General features: G+C 33.5%; 2 protein-coding genes and 2 pseudogenes across 2 annotated transcripts; all 4 read right to left on the minus strand.

The window, feature by feature from the left end:
* Positions 1-363: 363 nt before the first annotated feature.
* On the minus strand, positions 364-3291 carry LOC21398892 (chloroplast envelope quinone oxidoreductase homolog). Its single transcript, XM_010102480.2, has 4 exons — positions 3039-3291; positions 2160-2301; positions 1657-1748; positions 364-1218 (listed from the first exon to the last, which is right to left on the minus strand). The coding sequence occupies exons 1-4, from the start codon at positions 3102-3104 to the stop codon at positions 526-528; spliced, it is 993 nt and encodes a 330-aa protein (XP_010100782.1). The 5' UTR covers positions 3105-3291; the 3' UTR covers positions 364-525.
* Positions 364-7371, minus strand: LOC21398893 (annotated as a pseudogene).
* Positions 7372-16103: 8732 nt separating this feature from the next.
* Positions 16104-18576, minus strand: LOC21398894 (annotated as a pseudogene).
* A 1325-nt stretch (positions 18577-19901) lies between these two features.
* Positions 19902-22748, minus strand: LOC21398895 (chloroplast envelope quinone oxidoreductase homolog). Its single transcript, XM_010102483.2, has 4 exons — positions 22535-22748; positions 22185-22329; positions 21288-21379; positions 19902-20869 (listed from the first exon to the last, which is right to left on the minus strand). The coding sequence occupies exons 1-4, from the start codon at positions 22613-22615 to the stop codon at positions 20180-20182; spliced, it is 1008 nt and encodes a 335-aa protein (XP_010100785.1). The 5' UTR covers positions 22616-22748; the 3' UTR covers positions 19902-20179.
* Positions 22749-23706: the final 958 nt, after the last annotated feature.

Below are 23706 nucleotides of genomic sequence, written 5' to 3' on the forward strand. Positions count from 1 at the left end.
TAGAAGTTTGAGAAAAATTCAAGATTTGTCATGATTTTATGACATAAGCCTATTATTTATGACATCTTAAATAATTAGATGTCATTAGGATATTTTATTTTCTCTTTATTAATTAAATTACAGTTGTTTATTTTTTAGTGTAGTAAAATAAATAATATTTTTTATCATTCTGTGAGTAAATCAAATATCAAAATAAATCAAGTCAATGATTTATACCAGAAGACAGAAGTCAATAATTCATCAAAGGTAGTAAGTAAATCAATGATTTACAAAAGTACTTGAGGTCCTTTTAAAAAGACAGACACTTATTCAAAAGAAAATAATAAAACAGTGTAAATCACTCTTGGAATAACTGTACTCTAGTATAAGACAATTATGCACACTATATAATAATAACAGCACAAAATCACACGCTTTTAAAACACCTTAAGCCTTATTTATGGTACACTTGTATACAGTCAATACAAGCTAATTCATTTCAAGTACATAGTTTGCAAATTTTAAGATATAATGTTCACCATTTAGCTAAGGCTCAACAATGATCTTCCCGGTAGCATGGCCGTCAATACTCTTGGCCCAAGCATCTTCAGCCTTTCTCAGTGGATGCTTTGAGTCGATCACTGTCTTGAGCTTTCCATCTCTGGCCAACTTAACAAGATAATCCAAGTTTTCACGTTTGGGGCTCAAGAACAATGGCACCAGCTGCTTCTTCGAAAATGTAAGCTTTTGCAAAGCAAAAGTGGTAAAGGCACTGAAACTAGGTGAAATGTCTATCACCTTTCCATTTGAGCTCAAATTAGGCTCAAAAGTCGACCAAGGAATGCCTGTTGCGCAGTGGATCACTGCGTCATATTTCCTACCAGACGGGCTCTTTAGAGCCGCCCCTTCTGGAGTCTTGTAGTCGACAACCTCGTCCGCGCCTAAGCTCTTGACGAGTTCGAGGTTACGTGCTCCACACGTGGCTGTCACGTGCGCGTTCCCGAGCTTTGTTAGCTGAACTGCATAGTGACCAACACCACCTGAGGCTGCAGTGACCAAAATGTTCATTTGATGGCTGCTGCTTCCATCGAGCTTCAACCCCGCGGCTTGAGTGAGGGCCTGGAGAGCTGTTAGAGCGGCTACAGGCAAACTTGCAGCATCGGCTGCTGAAACTTCCAGTGGCCTTATCACAGTCATATTTTCCTTGGACGTAACAAATTGAGCAAGTCCACCTCCACTCTGCCTTTCATATATATGGTTCAGGAACATACATTTAATATCATGTTATCAATAATTTATCATAGAAAAAGAATAAAAAATGACTGAATTTCTTCCAATAGACCCCAAATATGTAATCGGCTCAATTTTTTTTTTTTTCCTTTTTTGATTTTTAACTTATGGGGTGTGAAATTTACGCTAGACTATACCTACAACTACACATTATCTGGTCATTTTGACGGAACTAAGTATACAGGACCCAAATATCTTTACAGCCAACTTTAGAACTACAATTATATTACCAAGGGAAAAGCAGCTCCAGAAAGGCCACAGTAGTGTTGGAAAGTGAAGGAGAAAACAAGGGGCTTTTCACTAATTTACAAGCAAAATGAACAAGAAAGCTATCAGCGAAAAGAAAAAGTGGATAAGAAAGCAAATTAATCGACAGGATAAACTTACACGAGGGTAAAGAAGAGTCACAACTTTGTCACCAGCTTTGAAGTCTTTAACACTTGATCCAACCTCTACAACCTCTCCTGCCACATCACCACCTGTTCCAAGAAGGAAAATCTTCACCCACAAGTCCATTCTTTTATCTTACACAATATTATCACAAAATCAATCACCTAGGGTGACTGTGGTATATTAGTATTTTCTAAGGTTAATGCAAGGCTTTTTTCCATAACTTTTACTACTTCACAAAGGTAACATATCATCTCTGTTGATGTGGTTTTATTTTTATTCTTTAACATTGAGAGTTTGTTCAAGTTGCATAGCTGGCCTAGACAATGGCACCATTGTTTGATTGATTGAATAATTGATTATTCTGGAAATAAAAATAAATAAATAAATAAAACCCCTACTTTGAGAGGTCTAAGCGTGAAAATGTAACCTCAAGTAATATGGTGTCTCAATATCAAGAGATTTCCATCAAATATTAACAACGTAGAAAATTAACTTACAAGGTATATGAGGAAACTTGCGAGGCAAAAGTGGCCGAAGCATGCCTTTCTGAACTTTCCAATCAAATGGATTCATACTAGTTGCTTCAACTTTCAGCAATACTTCGTCTTTGTTTGGAACAGGAATTGGAACTTCAACATGCTTTACCGAGCACAGAGTATGATTATTAATCACTTAGTTAACTAAAAATATTAAATAAAAATAAAGCCAATTATTATTCATGTATTTGACTATGCAGAGCTTAATTATTGTCATGACGCAGAATCAGCATGCAGAGAGTGTTCTGATTATAACTTGTGTTCGGAGTAGAGAAAAAAGTCGAAACACGTGAAATGTGTTTTTTTTTTTTTTTAATCCTAGTAAAAATTTGCAAAAGTTCTCTATTAGGAGTAAACCACTATAAATTCAAGCGTGCTTGTGTTTGTGTTTTTCTTCGATTTTGTTGCTCTTAGAGCGTCTAATTCTTTAACAATTACTGTGTGAAGCAATTGACGAAGTACAAAAGGGTAGAAAATATTGATTAATTAACAGCACTACATTGAAGAAATTAGACAGTAAAATGAACCGTGTATTGGTGCATCTCATCTCACATCTCTAAATTTAATTTTGTTTTAATAATAGTAAATAACAAGAGTCAATTTCAAACCCAAAAAAAAAACAAAAACAAAAAAAAAAATTATCTTGGAATATTAAAGAAACATATTGTGTTCCTACTCTCCCGATGAGTCTAGATTACATTTCCCATCTTCGCGTCACTTATTACCAACATTTGATTGATAGAGTACCAAGGATCAGAGAAAAATGTTAAAAAAAAATAAAATTCTCACAAACAAGTGACTGGATATTGAAGAAAATGTGGAGGCTAAATGAATATTAACCTTCAAGTCAGAAGCTCCTCCTCCATAACCACTGTACTGAACGGCATGCATAAGCTTTTCCGCCATATCCACAGACCACAAGATAACAGCGAATTGGGAAAAGGTTCACAGAGTGGCCAGGCTCCAGAGAAGATAAGCCTATTGATATTGGAGCATTACGTGGATCGTTGTCAATTTCAAAAATTTGATTCTCAAATATCAAAATATACATCAAACGACACTGATTTGATGCACCTCTATTTCCCGTGCAAAAAAAAAAAAAAAAAACCCCTCTATTTCCTTCCACCTGTCCATATCCTCTTACGTGTGGTTTACTTTTGAGAAAGAGAGATTTGAAAGTCGAGGTGTAAATTTAAGCGGCTCAGGGCAGTTTGAAGAGAAATTTAGGACCGAGTCAGCTCTAAAAAAAAAGAGGATCAGCCCAGTTTAATTTTAAGTATAAAATGTTTAAGATCGATTTGAACTGAAATTTTATAAGATATTTTTAAAAAAAATTTAAAAATATGATGTTTGGATCGAGTTAAACCTACCTTTAACTCAAAAAAGAGATGTTAGCCTAACTCAATCTTAAACCTAAAAAATTTAAAATCATGTCAAACCTAAACTAATAGTAATGAGTCTCTTATCGGCCTATTTAATCATGTCTAAACTTACAACTCTCTCTAAAAGGAACCACAACATAAGTTTTAAGAGATGTTTGGTTGGAGGATTTAAACTATGATTTAAATCATGATTCATGATTCGCTATAGTATTTTCTTCTCACAAAAAATACACGTAAATTGAAAATAATTCTAATCACATGATTATAATCCATGAACCAAACGACTCCTTAATTTTTTTTTTTTTAAAAGCCAATGAAAAATAATAACAATAGTAAAGGTAACGCCAAAAGAGTAATACTAAGGCCTCGTTCATTTCACCGATTCAAGTTTTCAGTTTTAGGACAGTAAAAAGCTCTAAGAAAATGTCACATCTAACTTTTTCTGCTACAGTGAAAAGCTCTCAAAAAATATCACATCTCAACTCAAATCCGCGAAGTGAACGAGGCCTAAATAATCATCATCCAGTCAATGATTTTTACGAGAAGTCAATAGTTTATCAAAGTTAGTAATTAAATCAATGATTTACACAAATTAATAGGCTAAGTTTTTTATGTATTAAATTTATATAAAATTACATAAAAATTAAAAAATATGTAAATTTAACCGTTAAAAAAATTAATCTACTGATTTAATAAACATATTAAAGAATCTCTTTTCTTTTAAAAAGAACGACACATCTTTCAAAAACAAATTGAAAAGTCCATATATTTATGGAAAAAGGGTTCCTGCAATAAAGATTACTTTGAAAAGTCTGTATTATTATTGTTATTATTCTTCCATTTTCCCTGGAAGCTGTAGTTTTTTAATTGTATATCGTTTCCCCTGGACTCAATTGTTTTTGTAATTAAGCAGAGTTCAAACTCTGGCCAGCCAATTTTCATAAAGCATTGTAAATCACTCTTTGAATAATTGTACTCCAGTATAAGGCCATTCTTCATGCCGATATATATAACAGCAACAAATTACACGCTTTTAGAACACCTTAAGCCTTATTAATGGTACACTTGTATACCGGTCAATACAAGTACAACCATGGTCATTGCCCAGCTAATTCATTTCAAGTACATAGTTTGCAAAGATAATGTTCACCATTTAGCTAAGGCTCAACAATGATCTTCCCGGTAGCATGGCCGTCAATACTCTTGGCCCAAGCATCCTCAGCCTTTCTCAGTGGATGCTTTGAGTCGATCACCGTCTTAAGCTTTCCTTCTCTGACCAACTTAACAAGATATTCCAAGTTCTGGCGCTTGGGGCTCAAGATCAATGGCACCAACTGCTTCTTCGAAAATGTCAGCTTTTGCAAAGCAAAAGAGGCAAAGGCACTGAGACCGGGTGTAATGTCTATCACCTTTCCATTGGAGCTCAAATTAGGCTCAAAAGTCGACCAAGGAACACCTGTTGCGCAGTGGATCACCACGTCGTATTTCCTACCAGACGGGCTCTTCAGAGCCGCCCCGTCTAGAGTCTTGTAGTCGACAACCTCGTCCACCCCTAAGCTCTTTACGAGTTCGAGGTTACGTGCTCCACACGTGGCTGTCACGTGCGCGTTTCCGAGCTTTGCAAGCTGAATTGCATAGTGGCCAACACCACCTGAGGCTGCAGTAACCAAAATGTTAGGACTGCTTCCGTCGAGCTTCAACCCCGCGGCTTGAGTGAGGGCCTGGAGAGCTGTTAGAGCGGCTACAGGCAAACTTGCAGCATCGGCTGCTGAAACTTCCGGTGGTCTTATCACAGTCATATTTTCCTTGGACGTAACAAATTGAGCAAGTCCACCGCCACTCTGCCTTTCATATATATGGTTCAGCAACATAAATATAATATCATGATTGTCAATAGTTTAAGGAAATAAAAAAAATGACTTTAATTTCTTTCGATAAACCACAATTATGTTATTTGGTCAATACTTTTTTTTTCCTTTTCTTTTTTGAGGATTTGAACTATACACCTTGTAGTGCAGTTAGGTATGAAGTTAACTCTAGGTTAATTATGCCTGCAACCATATGTTATCTATTTAATTTCAGCAAAACTATATATACAAGACCAAAGTGTTTAGTACTACAACCATATTACCAAGGGAAAAGCAGCTCCAGAAAGGCTACAGTAGTGTTTAGAAAAGTGAAGGAGAAAACAAGGGGTTTTTTCGCTAATTTACAAGCAAAATGAACAAGAAAGCTATCAGCGAAAAAGAAAAAATGGATCAGAAACCAAATTAATCGACAGGATAAACTTACACGAGCATAAAGAAGAGTCACAACTTTGTCACCAGCTTTGAAGTCTTTGACACTTGATCCAACCTCTACAACCTCTCCTGCCACATTACCACCTGTTCCAAGAAGGAAAATCTTCACCCACAAGTCCATTCTCTTATCTTACACAGTAAAATCACAAAATCAATTACCTAGGGTGGTATATTAGTATTTTCTAAGGTTAATGCAAGGTTTTTTTCCATAACTTTTACTACTTTACAAAGGTAACATATCATCTCTGTTGGTGTGGTTTTATTTTTATTCTTTGACATTGAGAGTTTGTTTCAATTTGCATAGCTGGCCTAGACAATGACACCATTATTTCATTTATTGAATAATTTATTATTCTGGAAATGAATAATAATAATAATAATAATAATAATAATAATACATGTGAAAATGTACCCTCAAGTAATATGGTGTCTCCATATCAAGAACTTCCATCAAACACTAACAACGTAGAAAATTAACTTACAAGGTATGTGAAGAAACTAGGGAGGCAAAAATGGCCGAAGCATGCCTTTCTGAACTTTCCAATCAAATGGATTTATACTAGTTGCTTCGACTTTCAGCAATACTTCGTCTTTGTTTGGAACAGGAATTGGAACTTCAACATGCTTTGCCGAGCACATAGTATAATTAAATATTAATGGTTAGTTAGTTAGCTGAAAAAATTAAATAAAAATAAAGCCAATTATTATCATTGTACCCTAGTCAGCATGCAATTATACTTAATAGTTTTGAGGACAATTTTCGGTTATCAGTGAACCTTATAAAATTATGTGTGCTTGTTTTTATTTCTTTGATTTTGTTGCTCTTAAAGCGTATAATTCTTAACAATTATTGTGTAAAGCAATTGACAGAGTACAAAAAGTGTATAAAATATTGATTGATTATAACGATACTACATTAAAGAAATTAGACAGTATGATAAACCGACGTTTATGGTGCATCTTATCTCACTTCTCAAGATTTAATTTTGTTTTATAATAGTATAAACAAGTGAATTAAAAAATATATTTATCTTGGCATATTGAACAAACCTATATTGTGTGGCTACTCTCCATATCAGTTTAGATTACGGGGTTGTTCTTTTATAGTGTAATTTTTGAGTTAAATTTGAGTTATAACTTGAGTTGAAGTTGTAATTTGAATAAAATTAAATAAAATTGAATAAAATTAAAATTTAAAAGAACGTAAACTTAAATATTGTTAAACTCAAATTATCTTTTTTGAGTTTTTTTTTTGACAAAAGAACGTGCCCGTCCCATCTTTATTTCACCTATCACCAACAGTTGATTTATAGAGAAAAAGGAACAGAGAAAAAAATGTTGACACCCAAAATTTTGGCTCATAAAGAAAATGTGAAGGACAAACGAATAATAACCTTTAATTCAGAAGCTCCTCCATAACCACTGTACTGAACGACATGCATAAGCTTTTCCGCCATATCCACAGACCACTAGCTTAAAGCGAACTGGGAAACGCTCACAGTGACCTTTTTGAAGAGAAACGCTAGAGACACCTGAGACTAGCAATATGGGTACCAGGCACCAATCTCTGCACTTGATATTCAAACGACATTATTATAAATATACTAAAGGACACCCAGATTATTATTGTTCACCTACACCCACTTCACTATTCATTATACAGTACATGTTTTTTTTTCTCGTTTTTACCCTTGCTCTCTTTTTTGTTCTTCCTCTTTTGTGTGGGGGCGTTTTTGTCTTTTTCATCTCATGTGTTGTGACTTTGCGTATTCGCCTTTGCCTCCTTGCTTTTTTTGTCGTTTGGCTTTTAATGAAGCCCTAAGCCTCATTTGTTTCTTCTGTGCTTTTTCTTGTGCCGTCTCTTCTATTTTATTCTCAGCTAAAAGTTTGGCCTCTATTTTTGGCTTCTTTGTTTCTCTCAGTTCTTACATGACCTTGGTCCTTTGACTGTTTTCGGCGCAAGCTTCTTTTACTTGCTTCTGCTCATTTTCTCCTGTTTTGATTGGGGATTTTATTTGGGTTTCTTCTGCGATTTCAGCCAACTGTGTATTTTTGTTATATGCTATTTCTCTTTTCTTCCCTCTTTTTCTTTTTTAATTGTTGCGGCATTTTTTGCTTTTGTTGATTGTTTCTTCTTGCTCTTATGTTCTTTTAATTTGGAATTTTTCATGGCTCTCTTCTCTTTTTTTTTGCTAAGTTCAATATTTTGGGTTTTATGCAATTTTTTTTTATAAAAAAGAGGCATTGTTCGGTATTTTTTTTGCTTCTTTAAGATTTATTGCTCTTTTTTATGTTGGAATTTTTTTTCCTTTTACTGATGACAATCGGATTTTGCTCGATTATTCTCTTCCTTTTGACAGCTGCTTCCTTTCGCAATTCGCAAGAAAGAGATTTTGGATCTTCCCCGTGGCTGATTTTCATAGGTAAGTCTCATATTTTTTTTTCCTTTTTATACACTTGGCTATTTGCTGATTTTGTTCCTGGGTTCTGTCTAAGTCGGTTTCCTTTTTATTTATTCATCTATTGATTTGTAGTGGTAACCTGTAATGCTTACAGTGTTGATATGTACTTTTATGTTGATGATCTGTGCCGTTTTTATTTCATACTCATTAAATGAGTTGGAGATTTTTCCTCCTTTTATGAATTGGAATTTCCTCAAAATCTGCTGACAAAGATTCTCTTTCTTTTGACAGCTGCTTCCTTTCGCCAGAAAGAGATTTTGGATCTTCCTCGTGGCTGATTTTCATCGGTAAGTCTCGGTTCTTTTTTTCCCTTTTTATACACTTGGCTATTTGTTGATTTTGTTACTAGGTTCTGCCTAAATCGGTTTCCTTTGCATTTAATCATCTGATGATTTGTAGTGGTGACCTATAATGCTTACGGTATTGATATGTACTTTTCTGTTGATGATCTGTGCCTTTTTTGTTTCAGACTCATTAAATGAGTTGGAGATTTTTCCTCTTTTTATGAACTGGAATTTCCCCAAAATATGCTGACAGAGATATATTTTTTCTTTTTTTAATTTTTTTCTCTCCTATTTGTATTGCTTATTGCTCCGAGTTTTTTTTTTTTTTTCTTTTCTTTCTTGCTTTTAGTTTTATAATAAAAAATATTTTTGTTATTTGTTTTGATTGAATTTTTTTTCCACTCCTTTTGCACCGACATAGAACTATTACACGTGATATTTTCATTGGTTATTTTGCGCGCTCTCTCTCTCTCTCTCTCTCTCTATATATATATATATATATAGAACCCCCCGTTATTGTCTATTAACTGGTTGTGTGAATTCAATTGTCTCCTCTATTTTTCTTTTCACCTGACATTTCTCCTTTGCCACTCCATCTTTGATCATTTACTGTTGTCTTTGACCTTCCCTTATTTACTGCTTCATCGTTTTACCCCTGCCTCTTTCACTTCTGTTTGGCTAGCTGATATTCCTTATTTGCTAACTGACATTCCTTATTTAAGGCAGTGCTCCCAATATCTCAGGTACTAATGATTTTTGTTCATACGTTTTTAAAATCTGTTATTGATGTTGTGTGTATTAATTTGTTATATTGTCATTGCTTTGTGTCCTTTCCTATACTATTGACAACAATTCTTTCCTTTTCATTGTCAACAAATCTTACTTACCTATGTTTTCACTTTTTTTGTGGTTTTCATTTACTTTGTAGCAGTATATGTAGTTTTTTGTTTTTACTTAAACATATTTTATCCTTAATTGGTTTCAGTCTACGGGAATAATTCTTATAATTAGTTTTTAGCTATTCAATGCCATGAAATTTATTGAGAAACTGTTATGAATGTGTTTCTACTTATTTATCTAGATTTTGATTTTGACTCTATTTTTTTGTTTGCAAATGTTTAAATATCTTTTGTTTTTTCTTCCTTTTACTTACTCTTAACATTTTTAGTTTTTTGGTTGTTTGGCCTCATATTCGTTTACTCAGTGCTCATTATTTTAGGCTGTATCTTTTTCACATATCTTTAGCCGACCTATATTCTGTGTTTAAGACATTGTTCACAGCGTTGCAGGTACTGTTATTAACCTTTACTCATATATTTTTATTATATATTATTGATATCAAATGTATTGATTTTCTTTGCTACTGTTACTTCCTGTTGTTTATTACAGTGCTTAAAAAAAACATGCATTTATTGTTATGATTATTTTTTTTCTGTTTTATTGCTGTATACCTATGATATATTGATTTCTTATTAAATTCTTCTATAGTCACATAGATATATATATGTGCCTTTTTTTTAACACATTTTATCTTTATTTACTTTTGACCCGTGGCAATGATGATTATAGTCGATTTTGGCCTCTTCAGTCCATTTCATGTGTCATCGCCCAGCTAAGAGGACAAACAAAAATATTCTAAACAATATTCAACAAAGAAGAGCATAAATGACTACAGTTGTTTCAAAAATATTTGAAGACACTTAACCTGCAATAACACTACCACAAATACCAACCACCACTACACCAACAGCAAGGTACAACATATCCTGTAATTTAAATCAATTATACATAAAAAAAATAACATTTATTACTTCGAATACACATCTAAATAAAATTTTACCATTTCAACCCCCGCTCAAAAACAACATCAACTCTAGTCTCAATTCACCCAGACATCTAACCCAAAAAAATTTGCTACAAGGTAAAATCTATTTACCAATTTACATTATTTACCAATACAAAAAAGAACATTCATCATTTTAAACAAAAATTTTAACAATCTTTTATTATTTCAGTTTTTAATCAAAAAAAGCGGAGCACTCCAAAAAACACTTAAAGAACCATGTAATATAACTATTTCTAAATAAAAATATTTCAGATTTTCTTAATGATAATTGTTAATTTTTCTCAAAATTTGTTTTGCAGCTAAAAAAATCCTGCAAAAAAAAAAAAAAACAAAAAAAAAAAAAACAAGGACAAGGCGTCAACAACATTGCAAACAACTTTTTACTACAATATTATGTAAATATGTACATATAAATTAAGGGAGAATGAGAGAAATATGTCATGAGATGAATTAAAATTAATAGGCCAATAGTTTATATAAGTTAATAAATAGGTTAAATTACTGTTTTCGTTCATAACTTGTCTGGTTATGAATCATAACTTACAAGTTATTATTCATAATTTATCTGGTTATGAACCATAACTTGACAAGTTTGTCCATAACTTATCTGGTTATGAACCATAACTTGACAAGGCCTATTAATTTCTATAATTAAAAAATAACATATATACTTTCTTAAACTTTTCATATTGGTTTATTTCTTACTATTTTTCATAAATTAACTATGTACTATAAACATTATCACTTCCTTGTATAATATAAAATTATGTAAATATGTATATATAAACTAATTATATACTATAAACATTACCACTTCTTTGTCACTTACCTATATATTATAAAATTATCGTCCGCCGCAATTCGCGGGCATATAGCTCGTTAATTTCGTTACCACATTTTCGTTTAATATTTAAATTTCATAATTGTCGTTGTTTTAGCCTTCTTTTGTCTTTTCAATTAAAGTTTTTAGGTAAAATACCGAAGACATACGTTTTTATCTTTATTATTATTCAAATATCTAAACCACCCGCTAGATTTATAAAATTAAACTCAAAATACCTTCTAAAGTAATTAATTTTTTTAAAAATATCAAAATAATCCTTCCTAATCTCTATTAAATATTATTTTTAATATGATTTACTTAAATTAAATAATTTTTTTAAAACATATTCAAATAAATATTGTAATCAAACAAATGCTTCAATAATTTTTGAGAGTTTTTCATTTTTTAGAATGATTTTATTTAATTTTTTGGTTTAAAAATTTTTTAAATTATATTTAATGATGGTTGGGAAGGATAATCTTGATAGTTAAAAACAATTAATTGTTTCGTAAGGTATTTTGAGTATGATTTTCAAAACGCATTAAAATGTGTAAGGCGAGTATTTTCTTTCGATTGATGAAGAAATACTGCATAGTGATCAAATTTATATACAGTGTGAATTGCTAATTTCTTTTCTTTTGTCCAATTATTTCAAAGTTTCTCTCCAGCCGCCGTACCTTTGGACCGTTGCCTAAACGGGAGCGAACGATTAGGACTTTTCATTTTTCTAAAAAAAAAAAAAAAAAAAAAACCTCTACAGTGAGATTTATTAAAAAAATTCATCAGTAAAATATTTTACGTTTAATTAAATTTTTAACGGTTAAATTTACGTAAATTCATATTAAAAATTTATGTACAGTAAACTGTTTTATTTATAGATTTATCTGTTAAAAAAATAATTTAATAATTAAAATATGATATTATAAAGAATCTACAGTAAAAGAATCAAAAAATAAAAAAAAAATTATATATCTTTTTGTCCTACGCTCCCTCTTTACATCATTCTTTTTTGTTTTCTACAAATTTGGGTCAATTCCCATTCCCATCCTATGCCACCTGACAACTGCAACATTTATAGAAGTTTGACATTCATTTGTTATGCCACCTGACAACCGCAACATTTATAGAAGTTTGACATTCATTTGTTTCTTCTAAAAAATTATGAGAGTTGGAGCAGTGCAGCTCTAACATATGACTGTGGGACTATCAATGCAGTTAATGTTATAAGCTATGTTGGGAATTAATCCAACACCAATTTCAAACAAAACCAGATTCAAGAACACACACAATTTGTTATTGAGGTTCGGCAAAAACAAATCTGTCCACGTCCCCGCGAAGTCCTTAGAGGAATTTGATTTGCACTATTCAATATTCAGGATGATTACATGAGTAGGAAAAAAAAAACTGCAAAAAACTACAATCTTGAACCTAAGTTTTTTCCCGAGAAAAATCAATCAGAAACACCTGAAAAAATTTTACCTTTTCTCTCACCCTTTCTCACTCTAGAAACTTTTTTCTCTCTCTAGATTTTTTCTGTTACAATAATTGATTTTTCTCACACTCTCTCTCTCTCTCTCACTTCTCTCTCTAGATCTTGTCCACGTCAGCTTCCACTATCCTTGGCAATCACTATGGAATGCTCTTGAATGTAACCAAACGACACCCCTTCTATATCAAGTCAAAAAACGACCTATAGTTTCACACTCCAAACATCAACATCAGGAATAAAATATAAGAGCAACTTTTTATTGATATAATACCGTATTTTATGGGAATTGGCTCAACAATCTCCGCCTCAGTTCCCATAAAATAATGTTGTGCAAATCAAACTGCTCCTCTAGATCCCTACTAGATCATGTCTTCTTTTCACCCATTGTCAATGCTTAGCAATTCAAGACAGTGCTTAAACTTGCTAAGTGTTATCAATTTAATACCTATGTCTGCAAGATTTTCTCTATGGGGACGTTTAGTATACAGTAATCTTAAGGATGGGAATGAGAATTTGTAATATTACCATGTTTGGTACAAGAATTATAATTTTTAGATTCTCAGAAAAGTAATTACCATGGGATTCATTTTCCCTCATTTTGAGGTAATTTGAATACCACCCAATATTGTTTGGTACAAGAATTATAATTTTTAGATTATTATTATAATTTTTAAATTATTATTATTATTATAATTATTATTATTATAATTATTATAATTATAATTATAATTATAATTATAATTATTATAAATTATTAGATTTATTAATATTAATAGTATTTTTATTTTTATTTTTATTTTTATTAATAATAATAATATTATTATTATTATTATTACGGATCTTCTTTCATGCGAACAACCAAACACAGTAATGTAATATTCCTGAGAATTTGAAAAAGATTCATGTATGGAACTAAATATAGTAATGTATTATTCCTATGAATCATATTACCCTCCATCATTTTTCTGGGAATATGATTCCTACTGATTCCTGCATACCAAACGCCCCTTATGTTTATTACTCTAAGTGATATATTTTCTCTGATGAAGTGATATTTCACTTCAATGTGTTTTGTCCTGTCAAAGAACACAAGATTTTTACACAGGTGAATTGCACTTTGACTGTCTAAGTATACAGTTGCCTTCTCCTTCAAGAGCTTCAATTCCTTGAGCAATCCCTGAATCCATATGCCTTCTTTTATGGCTTCAGTTGCTGACATATTCTTAGCTTCTGTTGTAGAAAGTGCAACAACAGACTGAAGTTGAGACCATGAAGAAGTAAGACCTTCTGTTGTCCCTATCTCATGCACAATCAGAGTCTACAAAGTCATCTACTGTCACTTGACTTCCTTGCCACTTAAGGATTGAGTTTCCCACTTATATACTTCAATAGCCACTTCATGGCTCTCCAGTGTTCTTTTCCAGGCCTTGACATAAACCTGCTTAAGGTACTAATAGCATACGCCAAGTTAGGACTAGTACAAACCATGGGGTACATGACTGACCCCACTGCACTTTTTCATGTATTTAATCTCTTCATCACTTTTTGGGCACTGTTAAGAAGACAATGCACTTTTTTCAACAATCTCCTCATGTGTGTGTTCATTGAACTCCTCCTCGAATCAAATTTCAAGTAGCCGACACACCCAAAAGGTTAACCTATTAGGTATTAGGTCATTCCATATATATAAATAATTTCACATCTTCATCCACTTTCCATGTGGGACAAAACACACATGCATTTGTATCAACAATCTCTTCTCATGTGTATGTTTACCGAGCTCCTCCTTGAATCAAAGTTTCAAATAGCCTATATATCCAAGCATCACACTCTCAACATGAGCCAACTTGAGCATGGGAAAGAGAGCCGAAACCATGCTAGTCCGTCAAATGCTCCACCATCCACACTTGTAACTGCAACCGAGTGTGATTGCTTGATCCGAACGAACCATCGGCTCTGATACCACTTGTTAGGAAGACACCACATGCGAAACTGACCTAACATGCCAACTTGACTCAAAAGATTAACCTAGTAGATCTGGGTCCTTCCATATATATAAATCATTTCACATTTTCATATACTTTCTATATGAAACACAACACACACATGTGCTTTTCTCAATTACACCGAATTTTATAGCAATACATATTGCAATTGCAATACTTGTAAAATCTTATCTCCCAAAAAAAAAAAAAAAACCACTACAAGAGCAATACATAGGCACATGCAGCTTTAATAACAAAACTGTGACAAAATTTCCGTAAAAGGAAAAAAAAAAAGTTGACAAAAAATGTTCTGGAAGAGTAAGACATGGGTACATCAGCGCACGCCGGCTTTAATATAACATTTTATTGGCAAAATTTGAGTTTAGATAACTCCTTCGTACATGCTTTATGCTTATGCATTACTAAGAAAAGACTAGCAATTCATGCCATGATCAGTAAAATACGCAAGTAAAAGCCAATTTTCTGGTATCGTATTATCTATCAACTTGAGCGGGTTAAAAATATAGAGCGCGTTTAGAACTCATTTTAAAATAATTTTTCTTTTTATATGAAAATGAAAACGTTTTTAATTTCAAATAAAAATTATTTTTAAAAATGTGTTTAATAATTTTATCAAAAAATTATTTTTAATATAAAAAAATTCATTAATATCTCTCTCTTTCTCTGCTCGAGAGAGGAGAAAATGAAAACAAAAAATAAAAAACGATTAAAAATCATTTTTCATTTCTCTCTTATTTTACACTAAACTAAAAAATCGTTTTCATTTCTGTTTTTTATTTTTATTACATCAAACACCGTTTTGAAAACGTTTTTATTTTTTTTTTCCCAAAAAATATGAAAAATAAAAAAAGAATCAATTCCAAACACGGCCTCTGTGCCTATGTTAGCAGAGGAAAAAAAAATGAAAATAAGTAACCAAAAAAAAAAAAGTCTAAGAAATGGCATGTCGTTTTGTGATACAACAAACTACGACATAACTGTTGGAACAAAGAGGATGCCGTTGTTCAACAATATAAAGGAAATTAAAAATGACATCTAGATTCAAACGAGTGTTCCTTTTCCTTACAGTCATATTTTCAATTCCTCGCACCGTTTAAATCCATACGTTTTTCTTTCCTTCTTACTGAGCAAAATGTAAAATCGACATTTCTTTCTCACCTTGTTTTTAACACGTTGTTTCTAATACAAGCGTCAAAGGCAATTCTGTCGCCTTTTGGAAAGCCAAAAACGACATATCGTTCTAAATACAATATTTATACTAGCTGTACATATATCCGATACAATATCCAAAACAACATCTCAAGTGTGTTTTTTCTAAATACAATATCCAATATTTATACTAGTTGTATTAAAGTACAAGTACAAATTTTCATGGCAATAACGATCCAAAAGACCACGCTCTGTAAATGCCTTATTATACTGTACATTACAAAACATACCAATCAGTATAACCATTTTAATTAAATAACCAATTCATTCAAGTACAAACGGTTGAACATTTCAAGATACAATGTCCATTGTTCACTTCCTAATTCTCAACTATGATCTTTCCAGTAGCATGGCCATCAATACTCTTGGCCCAAGCATCTTCAGCCTTGCTCAGCGGATACTTCGAGTCGATAACAGTCTTGAGCTTTCCTTCCTTCACCAAATTAACAAGATTCTCGAGGTTCTCCCTCTTGACAGTCGTTAGAAGTGGCACCAATTGCTTTGAAGAGAAGGTGAGCTTTTTTATGGCAAAAGTCAACAATGCAGATGGACCGGGAGTAATGTCTATAACCTTCCCATTCTTGCTCAGATTAGGCTCAAAAGTCGACCAAGGAATGCCAGTAGCGCAGTGGATAACCGCGTCATATTTTTTGCCAGAAGGGCTCCTCAGAGCAGCCCCGTCTGGTGTCTTGTAGTCAAGAACCTCATCAGCGCCTAAGCTCTTAACAAATTCAATGTTGCGGGCACCACAAGTGGCCGTAACATGTGTGTTCCCAAGCTTCGCCAGTTGAACTGCGTAGTGACCTACACCGCCGGAGGCGGCAGTTATCAAAATGTTTGCCCGTTCCATCGAGCTTAATCCCTGCAGCTTTTGTGAGGGCCTGGTGAGCTGTGAGCCCAGCAATTGGCAAGCCTGCAGCTTCAGCCGCTGAGACTTCAGGTGGCCTTGCAACTGTCATGCTCTCACTAGCCACAACAAATTCAGCTAGTCCGCCTGCATACTGCCATGTATATAACACCGTATCATATATGACTGCCACAAAAGTTATCAGGAATACATACCAAAAAGGAAGTCACAGCCTAAATGATTGTAAGCTGTAAATTGTTTCTTTATAGGCAAATAGTTCCAAGTTTGATATATTAGATTAAATCAAGTGACCAATATATCAACTCTCCTCCTACAGAGGACATGGTTTTATCCAACAGTAAGATCACCTTTCAATACTATAATTTCGATCTACTTGTCAGTAGACACGGTAAGATCTCAAGGACACCAACACTCAGCTAAATTAAATGGCGAATAATTAGGTTGTAACCAGCAGAGAAACATGAGTTCAAATAGTTTCCTGACCACTGTTTTGTGTTATCATATCTAAAATCATGCTTTATTGAGGCACTTACGGCATGGTTAAGCGTAATTAGAACTTTGTCGCCCGCTTTGAAATTCTTGACTCCTTGTCCAACTTCCACTACTTCTCCAGCCACATCAGTACCTGTAACAGTACTAAATGTCATCAGCCCTGACAACAAACACCACTATTCCGCCATTTCCACTTTTCCAAATGAATCACTCGATCCACAGCAAACTAGTTATCAGACCAATCTGCTATTTATTGAAATAAACGCCATATACAAATAGCAAAAGGACCAAATCAATAAAAAAGAATTTACAGTCCATTTGTGTGGTTCAAACCATTTTGCTGTAATGTTTTATCTTACAAAAAATTTGAATTTTTGTTCAAACTTTATATTCAAACCTACCAACCAAATGGGCCATTAAATTCTTTCCTTTCCTAATTTGCTCAACACAAATGTCCAAGAGCTTAAGAGCTAGTTTGGCATTCCTGTGCCTCTTTTAAAAAAATTTGTTATGCTTCTACTTATGCTGAAAGCTGAAATCTTTAACTTATTAAATTTGATTAAATTATAAAACCGTTCTTGATTTGATATAATGTTGATGAGATTTGACGGTACAAACTACAAAACTTATATTTTACCATTTACCGGTATGTTTCTTTTTTGGGTACTATACCGCAGAATTCTCTAAAATATAAACAAAATATAATAATTACCAGGGATGTGAGGGAATTTGCGAGGGTAGAAAGGCCTAACGCCTTTCTGAATTTTCCAATCAAAAGGATTCACAGCTGCTGCATCGAATTTCAGCAAGATTTCATCTTTCTTCGGAGTAGGAACGGGAACTTCAACATGCTGAAATTGAACATGCTAATCATGAGAATACATATAACTCAACTAATCATGTATTCCATGACCTTCACAAAGTTATCCAAGTTCTCTCTCTCTCTCTCTAAATCGAACGCGAAAATATAGAATTGGTGGAGAAACGGAAAGGAAAAGAGAAAATGAAGAGAGTACCTTCAAAGCCTCAGCTCCTCCACCGTAGCCGCTGTACTGAACGGCATGCATAAGCCTGCCAGTGCCAGCCGTGGATGCCATAGGCAATAAATATATTTAGAAAAAAAAAATCCTCCGTGAGAAAGAAAGAAGTGTGGGATTTTGGTGTGGTTTTGTGATTGCCTGAAGATTTCGGTTGTTAGATGCTAGCTCCTTGAGAATTAGATGATGAAACCAGCCATATCATAGGAGATGCACACGAAGAATTTACATCTTATGGGTACGTTAACGAGAGATGTGACTTGACGTAGGACAAGAAATTAGACGATACTAGTGAATGGATCGGGTCAAACATGTCGGCCTGTGGTCCGCATTTTGTGCTCAGCCCAGCCCATGTAAAGGCTCTGTTAGGCGGGACCGAACCTAATCTATGACCAAAGGTTGGTCAGCGTAGACAAATGAGCACACAAGTCTAAATTTTTATTATATACTTTTAATTAATGTTATTTTTAATTAACTAATTATATTAATTAAGGGTAAGAAATAAAAATATAAACTCATATATTTTAAAAAGTAAGTTTAATAATTTTTTCTTTTTTGTTTTTTTTTCTAATATATCTTCTATGAAATGCATGCATTCCAGCCACGCCCCTACAGGGCTTGCCAGGCTAATGGGCCCAAGGTTGGCCTACACTTCCCCTCCTCAGTTTACTCTCTTGGCCCGCATAGGTCCGTTTGTGAGGCCCGATTTGACAACTCTAAACGGACCCAAAGTGTTCATCAACTAAAATGTTAATCGCGTTATAAAAAATTAACCTGAGCACCACTTATTTCATTAAAGTATCAACCCGAACTCGACATATTTATTACATGCGTTGGCACAATTAATTTTACAACATGTTTAGATCATACTAAATGTATATTCAACAAAGTTACTATCTATATGATACAATTATAACATGCTTAACACGTTTATGATCCATTTATCTTTCTTTCGAGGATAAGATATGAAAGTTTTGTCAATAATTTCAAGTTTTATATTTCTTGTGTAAGTAAATCATATAAATTTTTATATTTTATCGTATATATAATTGTATTGTAAATGACACATAATTTAATCGCTATAATTCACATCTCGCGTTTTCATGTTAATCCGGACACATTTATCAATTACATTAATGTGTCAAACAATGCTATAAAATCACGTTAATCGTAACAATACACAATCCCAACATATAAAGTGTTTTTTTCTAAATACAATGTCTAACTGTAGTATCTGTATTAAAGTACAAGTACAAATTTAAATGGCAATAACAATCCAAAACCACGCTCTGTAAATGCCTTATTATACTGTACACAATAAAACGTACCAAGCAGTATAACCATCGTCATTATACAGCCAATTCATTGGAGTACAAACTGTTGAACATTTCAAGATATTATGTCCATCGTTCACTCTCTAATTCTCTATAATGATCTTCCCAGTAGCATGGCCATCAATACTCTTGGCCCAAAGGCGAAGCATCATCAGCCTTGCTCAGCGGATATAAAGTAAAGACGAAGATCTCAACCGTCCGTCTTTTCCCAATACAATGCCGAAATATATAATCCAAAAGCAAAACCACATCTCGAGCTAGATTAAAGTTCAAGTACAAATATTCATTGTAATAACAATCCAAAACCACATACTCTGCAAATGCTTGACGCCTAATTAATACTGTACATTACAAACATTACCTATCAGTATAACCATGTCATTACACAAACTATTGATTCGAGCACAAACCGTTTGCCACTACAAGATATAATGCCCATTGTTCACTCCCTAATTCTCAACAATGATCTTCCCAGTAGCATGGCCATCAATACTCTTGGCCCAAGCATCTTCAGCCTTGCTCAGTGGATGCTTCGAGTCGATCACAGTCTTGAGATTTCCTTCCTTCACTAAATTAACGAGATACTCGAGGTTCTCCCTCTTGGCAATTGTTAGAAGTGGCACCAACTGCTTTGAAGAGAAGGTGAGCTTTTTTGTAACAAAAGTCAAAAATGCAGATGGACTGGGAGTGATGTCTATAACCTTCCCATTCTTACTCAGACTAGGCTCAAAAGTCGACCAAGGAATGCCAGTCGCGCAGTGGATAACCGCGTCATATTTTTTGCCAGAAGGGCTCCTCAGAGCAGCCCCGTCTGGTGTCTTGTAGTCAAGAACCTCATCAGCGCCTAAGCTCTTAACAAATTCAATGTTGCGGACACCACAAGTGGCCGTAACATGTGTGTTCCCGAGCTTCGCTAGTTGAACTGCGTAGTGACCTACACCACCGGAGGCGGCAGTTATCAAAATGTTTGCCTGCTTGCCGGTTCCATCGAGCTTAATCCCTGCAGCTTTTGTGAGGGCCTGGTGAGCTGTGAGCCCAGCAATTGGCAAGCCTGCAGCTTCAGCCGCTGAGACTTCAGGTGGCCTTGCAACTGTCAAGCTCTCACTAGCCACAACAAATTCAGCTAGTCCGCCTCCATACTGCCAATCATGCATATAACACCGTATCATAAATGAATGACGCATATAAGTTATCAGGAATACATACCCATAAGGAAGACACATCCCAAATGATTGTAACTTGTAACTTGTTTCTTTATAGGTAAATAGTTTAGTTTGATATATTAGATTAAATCAAAGTGACCTACATATCAACTCTCCTCCCAGACAAGACATGGTTTTATCCGACAGTAAGATCACCATTTAGTGCTATAATTATGATCTACTTGTCCGTAGTCACAGGAAGATCTCAAGGACACCAATACTTGCTAAACTACATGGCGAATAATCAGGCCTTAAGTAGTAGAAACTAGAAAGAAACACGAGTTCAAATGCTTTCCTGACCACATTCAGAGTTCTGCATTATAAATCTTAAATCATGCTTTATTGAGGCACTTACAGCATGGTTAAGCGTAGTCAGAACTTTGTCACCCACTTTGAAATTCCGGACTCCTTGTCCAACCTCCACTACTTCTCCAGCCACATCAGTACCTGTAACAGTAATAGACCTCATCAGCCCACAGAGCAAACACAACTCTTCAACTGGAAACAGTTTCCAAATTATATCACTCGATGTCTAAGCTAACTATTTATTCAACCACTCTATTTATTGATAGAGGCGTTATATATTGAATCCTGAATTTTTATTTTTTTTTCCTTATATACCCATAAATCCTCCGAACCATTTGTGAGCACAAGTTAGAAACTAGAGCCCTCCGCCAAATCCTACAATCGTTGGAAGGTATGAAACTATGACATTTTTCATGAAGGTGCCCATGAGGTGGTTTAAACCCCAAACCTTGTGCGGAATATTTTCTGAATCTTGATTAGCTAAATGACCCAATCAAATGACAAAGAGGCTTAAAGGTCAGTTTGGCAGTTTTTGCCTCTTTACAAATTTTTTATTCTGCTTATACTTATGCTACAAGCCAAAAATTTTTGGCCAAAAAATTGCTATGAAAAGTAGTTAGATTCTATATTAATCAACCTTAAAAATTGTCTAAACCAAACAATTACTAATATGCCACTTGTTACTGAAATTCTCTTATAAACACTTCTAGGAATTGCAACCGCTACTCCAAACCAACTTTTAAAGAAATGATTGGTGTAAAATACAAGAAATATTCTCTGGATTTTCATTAAATTTTATTACACTGTAATACTTTTCCATAATTTGATAATTGAGGATACAAAACTGTGTATTACGGACCGGTATGATTTTTTCATAATTTACTCTAGAATTCTCCAAAATATAAATTAACAAACATTTCTTCTTAATAAGAAAACTTCCTTTTACCAGGGATGTGAGGGAATTTGCGAGGGTAGAAGAGGGGCCTAAGAAAGCCTTTCTGAATTTTCCAATCAACAGGATTCAGAGCAGCCGCTTCGAATTTCAGCAAGATCTCGTCTTTCTTCGGAATAGGAACAGGAACTTCAACATGCTGAAATATTGAACAAACTGATCATGGGTATACACATTAATAACTAAACGATCTTCAAAGCATGTATTCCATGGCCGATTCAAAACCTTCATAAATCGTTCCAAATTCTCTCTCTCTCTCTCTCTAAGATCGAACGGAAATTTACAGAATTGGTATGCAGAATTGGTAGAGACAGCGAAAGGAAAAGAGAAAATGAAGAGAGTACCTTCAAAGCCTCGGCTCCTCCGCCATAGCCGTTGTACTGAACAGCGTGCATAAGCCTGCCGGTGCCTGCCGTGGACGCCATGGGCAAAACTATGTTGGAGGAAAGGCGTCGGATTTTGGTGTCGTTTTGTGATTGTTCTGGATGTCGGTTGGTAGATTACTAGATTAGATAACAGAGAGATCCTCGAGAAGTAGACGACGAAAAAGGCTATATAATAGGAGATAGACATGAAGAATCTAACCATTTTTATAGGTGAAGTTCACGAGGGATGAGACGCGACGTCGTTCTAGGGTGAGAAATGACGATACGCAAAGTGTTCATATTTATTAGTCGTATATAATATTAAAAAAAAGCCATTAATTCGTACATATGACCCATCATTGAACAGTGTCGGAAAATATCAATCCCAAGTCCCGATACACATTCGTTATATGGGTCGTCACGAGTGACGGCCAACCTATATATAATAAATACGAGCATGTATTCTGCGGGTGAAATATAATATTTTATTATATAATAGTTATATTTAAAATATATTCATATATATATATATATATTATACAGTATTATATTATATGATAGATATAAAATTTATATAAATATGTTTACATATATATAGTTTTATTATTTATAATATATATACAGATTATATAAAATAAAATACAATATTATTATGTTTTTTGAGCGTTTTATTTTTTTCAACTGTAAATATAAAAATAAAAAAAATATTTGTAAATATAAGTGTTAAAAAAATAAAAATATTTAAATTCTATAATATGAACTAAATATTATTTGCGGAATAAAGATCTTTTGTATATACATATTTACATATATATATATATACATATACAAACACATATACAGTATAAAACAATGTTGTTGTTTCAGTCCTTATTGATTTTTTTTTTTAAAAAGCAAGATAAGAATGTTAAAAAAACAAAAATTAATGAATATAATTTTTAAAGAAATTGACAAACTTTTATCATACATAGTGTAAATTAAATGATATAGAAAAAAAGATATTACTTTGTCTTTATACGTTTTTTAAAATGTTTTGTTGCCTTTGATTCAGAGTTGATATTGTAGAATATTATTTAGATATGTATTTAAAATAGTAAAAAAAAATGTATATTTAACATGTTTTATCTTATGCTTTATCTTTTTATGATTGG

The sequence above is a fragment of the Morus notabilis genome, unplaced genomic scaffold, assembly GCF_000414095.1.
Source record: "Morus notabilis unplaced genomic scaffold, ASM41409v2 Scaffold52, whole genome shotgun sequence".
NCBI lineage: Eukaryota > Viridiplantae > Streptophyta > Magnoliopsida > Rosales > Moraceae > Morus > Morus notabilis.

Coding starts and splice junctions, on each gene's coding strand:
- LOC21398892 (XM_010102480.2), bottom strand. CDS start 3,104: ATGGCGGAAAAGCTTATGCATGCCGTTCAGTACAGTGGTTATGGAGGA. Junction 2,302..3,038: donor GAGGAGCTTCTGACTTGAAG/GTTAATATTCAT, acceptor TGCTCGGTAAAG/CATGTTGAAGTTCCAATTCC. Junction 1,219..1,656: donor TGACTCTTCTTTACCCTCGT/GTAAGTTTATCC, acceptor TATGAAAGGCAG/AGTGGAGGTGGACTTGCTCA.
- LOC21398895 (XM_010102483.2), bottom strand. CDS start 22,615: ATGGCGTCCACGGCAGGCACCGGCAGGCTTATGCACGCTGTTCAGTAC. Junction 22,330..22,534: donor GAGGAGCCGAGGCTTTGAAG/GTACTCTCTTCA, acceptor TCAATATTTCAG/CATGTTGAAGTTCCTGTTCC. Junction 21,380..22,184: donor CAAATTCCCTCACATCCCTG/GTAAAAGGAAGT, acceptor TTACTGTTACAG/GTACTGATGTGGCTGGAGAA.